Raw genomic sequence first — 14,310 nt, 5'->3', positions numbered from 1 at the left:
TCTGAAGAAGAAAATGCTGGAAACATAATGGAGTCTGACCATAGACTGCTTGCTGTATTTCTGTTTCTACACACAAGCAACCCACGTCAGTGTGTTTGTCTGTCATTAGAGGACAGGGCCAAAGACACCCAATCAGAAACAAGCTTCCAATCAGAAGAGAAAATAAAATGTTCAAATAGAATGTGAGGAAATAGAACTTAAAATGTAATGTCTTTCTGACGACTGGGATGCAGTCGGCATGGTGACGGGACAGCATCCAAGAAGTTGCTAACTTCACTGCTACCTTGAGGAGTAAAAGGAGAGGGAATCTGTGCGAGCTTCATCCCAAAAAACCCTAAAATCACTGGGATGAGGGCAGCAGCTGACCTTGTGGGAACAGGTCAAATGCTGGAAAGAAAAAAGACTCCGCGACAGTCACAACACCATGGAAACCACATTTTACACCCCCCAAAAAAAATCCCAACACCGGGGACGTACCTGTCTGCATCCGTCACCAGGGCCAAGCGGCCATAGTCCCAGGCCACCTTCCGCAGGATGGAGAACACGAAGAGGAGGACCTGAGGAAGCACAGCTCGGTCAGACCATTACCCTAACCCTAACCCTAACCCACCCTGCAGAGATCCGATATACCCTAACCCTAATCCACACTGCAGAGATATCTAATTTACTCAGCCACATTCTTCACCACCAACATTTCCATATTTAAAGCATATTGCATGTTTCAAAAATAAGACACAAACTTAAAATATTATTTATAAGTTCAGCGAGTAACTTGAGAAAAAAACATGCTGTTACTGGACAGCACTGGCCCATGCATTACTAAAACGCTGTTGTGCGAATCCTGAAAAGGCTGAATATGTGTCAGCAGACAGCTCTGCTCCCTGGATTGGGACAAATTGGATGTAATTGGTAATAATTACATGGCAAACTGAGATGATTGAGGAATCACCCCAGGATGATTAGGGACGGTTTCTCTGGAGGACACATGGACCCATTAGCAGGTGGAGATGAGGCTCACCCTCACCCTAACCGTAAGCACACAGCCCTGACCTTCAGTCCCAGCGAACACGCTTAAACACACACTCACCACCTTTATTTATTACGCTCATTAACACTCATTTTACTTCATCAGTCAATTCATATAATAGCCTTTACACTTCCCCTTTAGCCTGTTTATTGGTTGATTGCTTTTGCAGTAAACAAAAACATAAAAACACACACACACTCATGCAAACACACACACGCACAAACACATGCACACACACAATCCTACACCTCCATTCCTCTGTGTTAACCCAACACACACACACGGGCACACACACACGCACACACAACCCGACACCTCCAGTCCTCTCTGTTAACCCAACACACACACACAACCCGACACCTCCATTCCTCTGTGTTAACCCAACACACACACACGGGCACACACACACGCACACACAACCCGACACCTCCAGTCCTCTCTGTTAACCCAACACACACACACAACCCGACACCTCCAGTCCTCTCTGTTAACCCAACACACACACACAACCCGACACCTCCATTCCTCTCTGTTAACCCAACACACACACACACACACACTCACCAGGAAGCACATGAAGTCGAGGGCGAGGACAGTGGGGACCCCCCCGAAAGGCAGGCCCTGCAGCACCGTGCTCCGGATGCGGGCGCTGTAGCAGTAATCTCTGGACCCATCGGAGCTGTTGTCTGGGCCGGTCCGAGCCTGAGCCCGAAACAAGCCCATCATCAGCACAAACATGCACAGCATCTTCACTTCCACATCCTGAGGACCTGCGGGAGAGAGAAACCGCCCCACCATCACCATGAGAGAAACCACCCCATCATCACCAAGAGAGAAACCGCCCAACCATCACCATGAGAGAAACCACCCCATCATCACCATGAGAGAAACCACCCCATCATCACCATGAGAGAAACCGCCCCACCATCACCATGAGAGAAACATGTCCCTCATCACCACGAGAGAAACCACCCCATCATCACCAAGAGAGAAACATGTCCCTCATCACCATGAGAGAAACCACCCCATCATCACCAAGAGAGAAACATGTCCCTCATCACCATGAGAGAAACATGTCCCTCATCACCATGAGAGAAACCACCCCATCTTCACCATGAAAGAAACCTGTCCATCATCACCAAGAGAGAAACCACCCCATCATCACCATGAGAGAAACCACCCCATCGTCACCATGACAGAAACCACCCCATCAACACCATGAGAGAAACCACCCCATAATCACCATGACAGAGAGAAACCTGCAGATCAATTAATCTTGAAAAGCTGCAGGAAGGAGACGCAGTGCAGACTTTGTTAAGTTCCTGTGTCAGTGCATTCAAACCTCACACTGCAAACAACCGTAGAAAAGATTTCTTTTTTCCAATAATGGGAATTTCCTTGCATCATAATTAGCAGGCTTAGGTTGTGTTTGTTGAGGCAATCTTGCTGGGAATTGTGCAGGGAAGTAGGGAACTGTGGGCAGGCACTCTAGATGATAACACCCATCTGCCATTCTACATATACCTTTCACTTCCTGCTTTATCTCTGAAAAAAATGTTTTATCATTATTTCATTATTTACATGCTATAGGCTATACATTCAGTGCCAATTGGATGTGTTGAGCCCCATTTGCAAAAGCACAGAATGATAAACTTTCATAAAGAACACCTAAAACCGCCAAAATTGTGAATGACAAGACACAATGAGTAGTGCTTGTTTCAAGATGACGGTGTGTAATGTTACTCACTACAGATCCAGTTTGGGTCCAACACACCCTGCAATGTAATGATATTCAGGATGCCTGAATTCATGCTAATTCAAACCAGTTAGCAGTAAGCAGAACAATGCTGGGCCAGCTGCTGTCTGAACAAAGGAACACGTGTGAGCAGCAAGACTTCCGCTGAAGCACATTTACTCAAAATGGCCTTATTTATATACTGCATCATTTACATACACCATTTACATAATGTGCAGACAGTGTGCCATTGGGGATTCAACCCTGCAACCTCAGGTGTGAAATCACTACACTGCCACTCACTTTTGAAAAGCATAACCCTTCGATTTCTGATTTCATTTATACGATGGTGCAGCCCAGCCTTACCATATAAAAGGCTGAATCATGTAAAGTGCCACTGAATGACTTTTAACCAAGCTGCCTGACCTGCACTACAGACCTACAGCTGCCCAACCTGCACTACAGACCTACAGCTTCCGACCTGCACTACAGATCTACAGCTGCCTGATCTGCACTACAGACTTGCAGCTGCCCAACCTGCACTACAGACCTATAGCTGCCTGGCCTGCACTACAGACCTATAGCTGCCTGACCTGCACTACAGACCTACAGCTGCCAGACCTGCACTACAGACCTACAGCTGCCCGACCAGCACTACAGACCTACAGCTGCCCAACTTGCACTACAGACCTACAGCTGCCCGACCTGCACTACAGACCTACAGCTGCCCAATGTGCACTACAGACCTACAGCTGCCCAACCTGCACTACAGACCTACAGCTGCCTGACCGGCACTACAGACCTACAGCTGCCCGACCGGCACTACAGACCTACAGCTGCCCGACCTGCACTACAGACCTACAGCTGCCCGACCTGCACTACAGACCTACAGCTGCCCGACCTACAGTTACAGGCAATAACATGAACAAGTTCAGACCCAAAAAACTAGGTAAATTCAGCGTGCAATCAACTGTGCTGTAGTGTGCACTAACAGTGTAAATGTGCCTTAGTGTGCACTAAAGGTGTAAATTTGCTGTAGTGTGCACTAAAGGTGTAAATGTGCTGTAGTGTGCACTAAAGGTGTAAATGTGCTGTAGTGTGCACTAAATGAAAATGCTCTCCAGCAGCAAGAGTGGGGGCCAAATCAGTTCAGTTCAGAGCTCACCTGGCAGTTCCCACTGGGCTGAGAGCAAAATAACCATTAACTGTATGAGCTGCCAACAGCCCAAAAAGAAACCTTCATAAAACCATGTGGCCAAAACACAACATCTGGACTGTTAGTAAATGTTGGGACAATTAGCACTATAATGTGTACCAAGTGTGAATTACTAAGTAATATTTACTTCTACTTACATTTGGTTCAATGCAAGTAAACGAGCACAGACATGACATAATGACTGGGAATCCCCTGACTTCCTAACATCATGTGAGCGGGACGTGTTTGGAATGACATACGGGCTCACATGGTGAGAAGGTAGGGGTTTCCTGTGCTGTGGTGTTGGTGTACATTTCACTCTAAAAACAGGACACTCTGTCCTCAACGTTGAGTAAACTCCATTCAGTGATTACACATTATAAATGCAGCAATGAGAAAAAAGCACTAACCAATAATTATGCCAAAAAAATCATTTTAAGAGCGCTCTTATCCATTTTCATCTGGATAAGAGCGTCTGCCAAATGCCTGTAATATATAAAAAGCATTTTTATATATAACTCACTATGATATACAATACATCAAATCTTCAGCATTATTATCATCAATAATTAGTTTTACATACAAATCAAGTAGCTGACAGTACAGTCACAGTCTCAGTCACAGTTCAATTATATCTCTTTCACATTTGCTGTGCAGTGCAGACAGGCTAAAGGCTAACGCTCTCCAGAGTCCCTCTGGCAGCAGGGAGCAGACAGGCTAATGGCTAACGCTCTGCAGAGTCTCTCTGGCAGTAGGGAGCAGACAGGCTAATGGCTAACGCTCTGCAGAGTCTCTCTGGCAGTAGGGAGCAGACAGGCTAATGGCTAACGCTCTGCAGAGTCTCTCTGGCAGTAGGGAGCAGACAGGCTAATGGCTAACGCTCTGCAGAGTCTCTCTGGCAGTAGGGAGCAGACAGGCTAATGGCTAACACATCAGAGATACACTGACAGTAAGGAAATCCAAAAACTATCAGTGGGCCTTTAGCACAGAGCCATGAGCTTTGGAGGGGATCCATGGGAATCTATCCATCATCCATCCATCTCCCTGTCTTCTCCCTTCTGCAGGATCGTGCCCAGACTAGAGAGCAGGTCCGAGCTGAGGGAGGGACCAGTAACTCACACCAGTGCACTGACACACTCACACGCACACACACACACATGCACAGACACACTGACGCACACAATGACAAAGAGACGTGTACAGTAGTTTGGCAAATATTTCACTCTGAAAAAAGGAAACAAACATTCATACAGGTAGGAAAGAGCTGGTCCTGAGGACAGCTATCAGAACACAAGATCAATTTGTGGCTGAAGGAAATTAATGGATTTACAAATTAATCTTTATTTGTCTACAATAAAACAAAAACTAAAAAATGATCTTTGACCTAATTTTACAAAATCCATCCTTCTGTGCTAGGGTGTGAATGGGTTTGTGACTGAGGGGGACAGTTGGTTTGGACTGTGTCGGTATCCTGAACAGTGCTAAGATAAACTGGTGGGCTGTAGATGCTAAATGTCCATCCTGCCCCTCTACCAGCTACCCCTCTGCCCTGATACCCCTGTATCACTCTGCTCCTCTGCCCCAAGCAGATCACGCAGAAATATTTATATTCCCCAGGCATGACATCAGCCGTGGGAGGCGCACTCATATAGTGCCCGTACTTCTTTGGATAGCTCAGGTTGGGGGGGAGTCCAGCTGGCTGCATGATCATGACTCAGGCTGCTTAAACGCCGCCCCCCCCCCAACATCGGATCGCCAGCTTCCATTATAACAACTCAGCAGAATCAGAGGGTGGGGGGGGGTGTGAGGTTATAAACTTCCTCTGGACACAATGTGCTGTTCTACAGTACCATGCAGGACTGGACAGCGAATCCAATTACTGCCCCCCCCTCCCCCGAGCAGATAATCTTTCATCTCCAAATTCATCAGACCCTGTGGTCCCCCTCTTTCCAGTCTTTTCTCTTCTATTAAATTTCACAGCTGTTCCACCCCGTGTGTAACAGGCAGAAACAGCCCACAGGACCAGTCTGCTGATATTGGGTCCAGCATTTGTAAACCTTACAGCACTATGAGCCTGACCAGGCTGCTCATAACCTTACAGCACTATGAGCCTGACCAGGCTGCTCATAACCTTACAGCACTATGAACCTGACCAGGCTGCTCATAACCGTACAGCACTATGAGCCTGACCAGGCTGCTCATAACCTTACAGCACTATGAGCCTGACCAGGCTGCTCATAACCTTACAGCACTATGAGCCTGACCAGGCTACTCATAACCTTACAGCACTATGAATCTGACCAGGCTGCTCATAACCTTACAGCACTATGAGCCTGACCAGGCTGCTCATAACCTTACAGCACTATGAGCCTGACCAGGCTGCTCATAATCTTCCCCAAATAATTTGCAAACACAGAGTATCTGCCCCAGAGCCCATTATTTGCCCCAAACACTGAGTGTGTTTCGTAAAAGATGTGATGAAACCGGACAGTGGGGTTCGTACACACCAGTATCAAAAGGCATTGACGTGTACTGCAGGTCATTCTTAAATTCTCACAGCATCTCTACACTGTAACAGGCAGTTTCCCTTGTGTGACTTTCTCCTGGAATGGCTGAGTTTGAACAGGGACAGGAACCTCAAAGTATCACAGTATTCAAACAAAGCCAATCTACTTCACACAAAGCCAACTTACTTCAAACAATCTGTGGAGAGAAAAGTGTTAGGCAGAGTGTGAGAGGTAATGATTCCATTCAATAAGCAATAAGCCAAACAGAGCAAACTGCCCACTGAAGTCAAACAGCACGAGCAGGAGTTTCACACAGTAGAACAGATCACCAGGCAAAGAGAAGCCCAGTGCCCAGGGATCAGTCTCAGCTCGTAAGGGCCTAAATATAGCACCAGCACATCAGCTGTAATGCAGGAGAAATTCAGGTCAGTGACACACACAAACAGACACATGAGAAGGTGGTTAAAATGTCATTATAATGACTTCCGCTCATGAAGGTAACTATAATAAATATTATGGAGAGACGGAGTCTCACCACTTTTTAAGTATTTTACCACTTTTTAAGTATAAGTATTTTACCAAATGCACCAGATTTTATGGAAGAGCAGCAGCTTAAAAATGTGCAACGTGCAGGTTTGCTAATGCTGAACAGAACACACACCTGTGATTTTGGGGGTAATGGAGTGCTCTGAATGTAATTTTTGGAGAGATACATTGGTTAGGGATGTGATTTTGGGAGAAATTAATTGGTTAGGGATGTGATTTTGGGAGAGATGCAGTGGTTATGTATGTCATTTTGAGAGTGAAGGAATGGCTATGGATGTGATTTTGGAAGAGATGCAGTGGTCATGGATGTGATTTTGGGAAAGATGCAGTGGTTACGGATGTGGTTTTGGGAGTGAATGAATGGCTATGGATGTGATTTTGGGAGAGATGCAGTGGCTATGGATGTGGTTTTGGGAGTGATGCAGTGGCTATGGATGTTGTTTTGGGAGAGATGCAGTGGCTATGGATGTTGTTTTGGGAGAGATGCAGTGGCTATGGATGTGGTTTTGGGAGTGAAGGAATGGCTATGGATGTGGTTTTGGGAGAGATGCAGTGGCTATGGATGTTGTTTTGGGAGAGATGCAGTGGCTATGGATGTGGTTTTGGGAGTAAAGGAATGGCTATGGATGTGGTTTTGGGAGAGATGCAGTGGCTATGGATGTGGTTTTGGGAGCGATGCAGTGGCTATGGATGTGGTTTTGGGAGAGATGCAGTGGCTATGGATGTGGTTTTGGGAGAGATGCAGTGGCTATGGATGTGGTTTTGGGAGAGATGCAGTGCCTATGGATGTGGTTTTGGGAGAGATGCAGTGCCTATGGATGTGATTTTGGGAGAGATGCAGTGGCTATGGATGTGGTTTAGGGAGATATGCAGTGGCTATGGATGTGATCTGGAAAGTAGGTTTTAATTCTGCAGAAAGCTGTTACATTATGTATTTTAGGAAGTATTTGATTAGGAGCCTATGACACCAGTGAAATAATTTAAAACCAGTGTGGATAAATTGCAGTGCGCTTCCATTAAAAATAAAGGTACATGGTTATCTGAGTGTAAGCAGTCATGCTATAATTTGCAGAGTTTAGTTAAACCTACTCTACAAAATAATGTTCTGATGGTTCACGTTGGGATGCTAAGATTATCGCTAACACAGCCATAACAGATTACCGCCGATAAAACACCAACTAGCCTATTACAACACTGCACAATGTGCTCACAAGCAGTAACGGACAATAAGAACTACAGCAACGGCATCTACCTCCCAGCATTCCGTCTCATAATCACATTTTGACAGGTTCATTATTTTTCATTCGTCCTTTGGTGCGGCCCTTTGACGCTGTCCTGTATGGAAACGTCAATGCATAATGTCCTCTATTTTTGAACGAACATGTTGTGCACCAACTATGATGCCAGAGCTTGGCCTACGCATTATTGATAGGCAACGTGTAACCTACATTTTCTTATTGGAATGAGAAGGCTACACGAAATAAGAAATATCGGCTTTAGTGACTTTGACTCTAAAACCCATGTCTTTTGTGAGGAGTTCTGAACCATTTTCCGCGATTCCGATTTTTCAGCTATTTTCTAAATAAAATACACGTTACAATTAAGCTAGAACAGGGAAAATATAACGACAGTTATAACAGAATGTGTTCTTTGATCAATACACTTGGTTACAGTCGCGTTAAACGGCTCCATTTTATAACGATGCTTTACATACAGTGAAGCAGATAGCCTACCTGGTAAACTGCATGTCAAATACTTTTAAAAAAAACAGTTGTTCGGACATATTCTATCTAATGACGACTAAATCGGGTAAGGAGCACCTTGTCAAATGTGTTAGCCTATGCCCCACGGTACAGGAGCTTCTCGCCCGAATCTCAAGGGTGGAGCGCTTCTCCACGCAGCCGCCGTCATTAGCTGGCTTTACAGCTAACGCTTGATATCTTCCAAATTGAGTCATTTGATTTTTTGGACCTAACTACTTTTTTCCAATAAAATATATGCAGACTACTTGACAAGGCATAAAATGGGCGCGATGCGTTAATTCCTCGCAATTACCGCTGAGCTGCGTGATGATCCTCCCACAGCGCTGCCTTACTAGGGATCCACTGCGCATTCTGGAGCACCCGATGGTCCGGACCGCAGCGCTACAGTAGATCGTCACAATTCCTCTAAAAATTTCTTGCCATGCTAGTTTCTAAACATCTGGAACCCAGTTTCGTCGCTTTTCAGATTCATTATTGTAGGCCTGTCCTACATCCAAAACAAAAAAATATTCGGCTACACGAATGAATGAATGAATGAATGAATGAAATCCTGAGAGATCAATAGCTTGCTTGCAGTTAGCTGCGTTATAATCGCAGCACTCCAGCCAGACAGGAAAAATTGGGTGCACTGTCTAGCCAACCAATTCGATTAATTTCCCACAAAATTAATTCACTTATCGGTTTAAACTACAGCTGCATTTAGGATACAGTACATGTAATGGGTGATGCATCAGGCACGCTAGCATTGTGTCTTATTAATAAACACTACGCTAGCAGTCAGCTAGCTAGCTGTTCGCTAACAAAGACCGCAAATACATTTTGGCTGGGACATTGCCTATAGGCGTGACAGGTCTCCGCTAGGATACAATGGTGTGAATTCAATTCTGCGTAGCTGCGCTGCGCTGCGCCAACATTTCAACACCAACAGGCAATAATACTCTGTCCCTAATTTCACTAATAGCTAGCCAGTCACCAGCTAATAAGGTTAAGCCGCAGTCGTATATACCTGGCGAGCCAATTTGATTTTCCGTTTAAGTCTTCACTTGCTCCAAAGACAAAATCCCAAATAAGTCAAATCCGTACAAATCCGCCCTGTCGTTGATTTTCGGGAAAAAAAAGAGTCTCCCACATTACAGTGGGATATACACACACGGTGTCCCTTATTTCGCTGATACAGGCGCACTAAAACCCTTCTGTCGGTCGCGGCGTCCTAAGTTTATAGAGGGGCGATTTGCTCAATGTACGGTACGAACGTCACAGCAAGAACTGACAGCGTTTTTTTCCCATGCGTGCGTGCATGCGCAGACTCTCCCACTGCCTTTCTCTCATGTTGAACACGGTCTATGGTCTGAACTCAGCCTATTGTTCAGCTGGTTGATGTAGCCTACATATCACCACAACGCCAAAACAGTTTAATAAGATAGCTAATCAATTTTTATTTTTATAATCCCTTCCAAATAAAAAGTTTGATCTTTGTGTCAAATGCTGCAAAAACGAAGCTAGTTTTATTTTACATAGTGGCTACGCCACGAACTGAACAGCGGCCAGATGGGCCAAATAACGGTAATTGAAATGCGTTCTCGTGGTCTTAGGTCTCATCGCTGTTCGGTAAAGCCAGTGGACAAAAACAGTACTTGGCAGTTTATTCTTCAAAAGATATATATAAATATATAGAAGATAACGTTTTTCGTTGTATAAAAAAAACTTTCAATGGCAAAGAATTTCCGTCTGTTATTGACGTCATAGGACTCAATTTTTTGAGGCTCAAGCCCAGCTGTTAAGGATTGACACTCACGTCTGCTTCTTCCGGTGCAACTGCTGCAAAAAACTCATTCTGTGTTCAGTCCCAAAAAAGTCCACAGAAAGTCAAACACATCACTTCAGCTCAGACAGGGTTATCCCCAGCTACAGATCATGGGTTTGATAGAAAAGTCTGAAAGATTAAATCCCCAGGGTTGCCATAACTCACCAACTTTGGCCAGCTGGCTGGAGTGAGATCACCACCAGAGAGGGCGGTAGTTATAGCCAATCGACAATCTCTATATAATGTTTATGAAAGTGTTTAATGTGGGAGCAGCTTCGGTTTAGTTGTGGTTTTATTTGCCGCTTGTTTGGTTAGTGTGAGAGCTAGAGACACCATCTGAAATCGTTTGCCTCATACCAAAAGTGTGAGAGTTCGCACCACTGAAATCCCTCTCATCCCAAAATGCCAGCCTTACAGTCATAGCAGATCTTTAAAGTCCAACAGTACCCTACTACAGAACCAGGCTTGTGGCTCTTTGAGGAGTTTGAGATTTTAGGGAAGAAAGCTCTTTATCACACCTGTGCTAGTGTCCCACTTTCGCTTTCTGGTACGGTTGATGAATGCATCATGGTGGACAGTCTTTTGGTCCAGTTTCTCCCCTAAAAGGCAGTTGGCGTTCCCTGTACAAGCCCCCTCTTGACAAACAGGCGGGCGACCTCCAGTGGAGGACTGTGCATGGGGCAACAGCTACGAATTGTCTCTAGCACACTGAGATTCTAGTGTTTGGGAGGGTAGTACTTTTTGCACACAAAGGGAAACATTACATCACATATTTGTACAGTGTCATAGGTTGAGGGGGTTGTTCACATTATTGAAGGGGTGATTTCAGGATTTTGAGGCACAATTTTCTTTTGAGATGTTTGTTTTTGGACAATAGTATAGTGTCAAGAAAAGGTCAATCCGTGTTTTAATTAACTTGCTGTCTGTATGGACAACCAGTACTTTCTTCTTAATGATGTTCCAAACAGTAGATTTTGGTAAGCCTAAGGTTTAGCCTGTCTCTGACTGTTTTGTTTTTCATATTTGCTCTGCCTCATAATGGCTTCCTTGACTTTCAAATCAGGTCCTCATGCTGACAAACGGTAATAACAGACTCCAAAAGCAATCAAAAGCCTAGGATGAAGACTAGACACTAAAAGTGCTGTTATACTTGCACTGAATAAGCAAGTGAACACACCTGACTAATCAAAAACACCTGTGAAGTAATTTGTCCCAAACATTATGGACCCCTGAAATGGGGGCTATGTATAAAAAGTGCTGTTATTTCTGATGAAACCAAAATGTATTAAAGTACCCCATAATAAAAGCTGAGGACCTGTACTTTAACCACATATGAATAGTTAGATTACATATCTAAAATATGGAGTATAGAGCCAAACCAAGAAAAAATATGGCTTTATCTCAAAAGTAATAAAGCTCACTTTATATACCTGATTGTTTTTGATGTCGTCGGTGGTCGGGGTGAACGATAAAAAAAAAAGTAATTTATTATAGTCACTAGATCTCGATCACTGGCCATGTGATCATGGTGACCATTTTTTTCACAGACAGCTGAATAAAACAAAGGTCGAGTTTGAGGGCGTAGCACTCCATTAACACATACGACACGACTACGTGTGGACGGTTGCGGTCCTGCAATGAGGGTACTTTCCCTGCCCATCCATTTAATATGAGGATTACTGAGTCGGCGCAGAATACTGCGGAGCATGACGTCAGCGTTCACGTTGACGAACAATTTGTTACATATGTCCCTGTTTTACTAATTACATACAAGTATTTTTTTGATTATTGACTAAAATGTTTGTCTATATGATTATTTGCCGATATCTCAGTCTGGCCTAATAAAAGTTTCACAGTGTTCATACTCCCAGAATCCTATGCGAATTTGAAAGCGCAAAGATGGCGGCGTTGTGGAGGGCTATGCGTTCTGTGAGTAGCGGTACATGTGTTGGTGCGGTTACGAGGCGAGCTGCTTCTTGTCGTAAAACCCAGTTCAGCACCGACAGTCGTGGCGAATCGGGAGGAGACCCAGAGGCTGATGTGAGCAGTTCTGCGGCAGAAAAACCGAAGAGCGGCTTTGCCGCCGCATTCGAGCTTCACGCAGACCTGCAGCAGAAGCAGGAGCGAGCGAGCGGGGACTTCCGCCAGTCCGCTGCGGGGGAGAAGACCTTTGCTTACATGCTGCGACACTCTCCTCTGGTACAGATGGGTCCAACCAAGGACAAAATCGCCGTGGGTAAGATCTTCCACACTGTTGAAGACGACCTATACATTGATTTCGGGGGCAAGTTTCACTGTGTGTGCAAACGGCCGGCGGTGGACGGGGATAAATACCAGCGCGGCAGCCGGGTGCGTCTACGCCTGGTTGACCTGGAGATGACCTCCCGTTTCCTGGGGGCAGACACGGACACCACCTTACTTGAAGCCGACGCTATTCTTCTCGGACTAATCGAAAGCAGAGATTCACGACCTAAAGAGTAGGCGATGCAAATTGGACTTGGAGTGGGACGTTTTAGAGAACGTGTCGGCGAATGACGCTGAGTCAGGAAGCAAGGCTTTCTTTTGCACCTGTTACTATTCTGCTACTTATTGTCTGATAATAAATGTGCGCACAGAATGTCTCTTCTCATGGGTGTTTTTTTTGTCATTAATCAGATGCTGTCCTCCTGAAAGACTAACAACGCAATTACAAGTGCAAAGACTAAAGAATATTCGTATTAGAGCTGTTTTGGGCTTACTAGCTAAATAAAAACCACCCTAGAACTGGTGGCAGATAGAAATGTACCCCCCATGGAATAGTTAACCATGGCTCATTTTTCTGTTATAAAAAAGTAACCACTAACAAAATGTGAGTGTTTATTCAGTTTTGTAACCTGAAATGGTTCGAGCTAATCTAATTAAACGCGTGTTTCAGTAAACGTACTGGGTCAATTGCGGTGTGCTTAACTGGAGGTTAAACCTCAGGTTTGAATCTGAAAACCAAAGAAATGCATTACACCTGGAACTGCTATCCAAAGCTGTGGAATGAGGATCCAGTTATAATTCAGTTCTGTGGTCTCGAGGGTAAAACCTGAAGTTTAAACTGCGACTAAGCACACGGCAATTGATTCGCTATGTACTGATAAACATATTATTGCATATCCAAACAAACTGGTAATTCTGTTCTTATTTGCATGTTGTCTGCACCGAAATATGCCAGTAATGCTGAGGTTACAGTAGAACTGTGATTTCATGAAGGCATAAAACATGTGGCAGGAATTGATGCAATGCTGCCATCTACTGGCTAATTTGGGTTAATGCATCAGAAACTCCTCATTCGTCAACCATGCACTATTCAGTTTAAATTGTATTTTAAGTTGAAGCTCTAGATGGACTTATGGGAAGGTGAGTTCATATCTAGATAGATATTTGTGCTGAACCTAGTTTTAATATTTATAATATCCACTATATGATCAAAAGTATGTGGACACCTGACATCCAACATTTCATCCAATATTATGGGCATTAATATGGAGTTGGTCCACCCTTTGCTGCTATAACAACCTCCACTTCTGGAAAGGCTTTATATAAGATGTTGGAGCATTGCCACAGGTATTTGCTTCCATTCAGCCAGAAGAGCATTAGTTAGGTCAGGCACTGACAGGGCGATTAGGCCTGGCTTGCAGTTGGCTTTCCAATTAATCCCGAAGGTGTTGGATGGGGTTAAGGTCAAGACTCTGTGCAGGTCAGTCAA

At 44.6% G+C, this 14,310-nt stretch overlaps 2 protein-coding genes across 8 annotated transcripts in view; one reads left to right on the top strand and one right to left on the bottom strand.

The window, feature by feature from the left end:
- LOC118221285 (CSC1-like protein 2) overlaps positions 1–12,191 on the bottom strand; it is a 32,868-nt gene extending 20,677 nt beyond the window's left edge. For 2 of the 7 annotated variants that reach the window (XM_035406220.1, XM_035406223.1), the window contains exons 1-3: positions 9,066–9,718; positions 1,592–1,797; positions 478–557 (exon numbers count right to left, since the gene is read on the bottom strand). In XM_035406220.1, the coding sequence (XP_035262111.1) occupies positions 478–557; positions 1,592–1,797; positions 9,066–9,123 (344 nt within the window). In that variant the 5' untranslated portion in view covers positions 9,124–9,718. Of the gene's footprint in view, positions 1–477; positions 558–1,591; positions 1,798–9,065; positions 9,722–9,779; positions 10,063–12,007 lie in introns of those variants that run through there. The other 5 variants (XM_035406225.1, XM_035406224.1, XM_035406219.1 and 2 more) reach the window with 5 other exon arrangements.
- A 164-nt stretch (positions 12,192–12,355) lies between these two features.
- Positions 12,356–13,194, top strand: mrps28 (mitochondrial ribosomal protein S28). The gene has a single exon (XM_035406226.1). It carries the CDS (start codon positions 12,477–12,479, stop codon positions 13,056–13,058), a length of 582 nt encoding a protein of 193 aa, XP_035262117.1. The 5' UTR covers positions 12,356–12,476; the 3' UTR covers positions 13,059–13,194.
- Positions 13,195–14,310: the final 1,116 nt, after the last annotated feature.

Source organism: Anguilla anguilla, chromosome 2, assembly GCF_013347855.1.
Source record: "Anguilla anguilla isolate fAngAng1 chromosome 2, fAngAng1.pri, whole genome shotgun sequence".
Taxonomy (NCBI): domain Eukaryota; kingdom Metazoa; phylum Chordata; class Actinopteri; order Anguilliformes; family Anguillidae; genus Anguilla; species Anguilla anguilla.
This window is presented reverse-complemented; position numbering and strand designations above follow the sequence as displayed.

What these genes read in the sequence shown, in the direction of transcription:
- mrps28 (XM_035406226.1), top strand. Translation starts at nt 12,477, where the DNA reads ATGGCGGCGTTGTGGAGGGCTATGCGTTCTGTGAGTAGCGGTACATGT.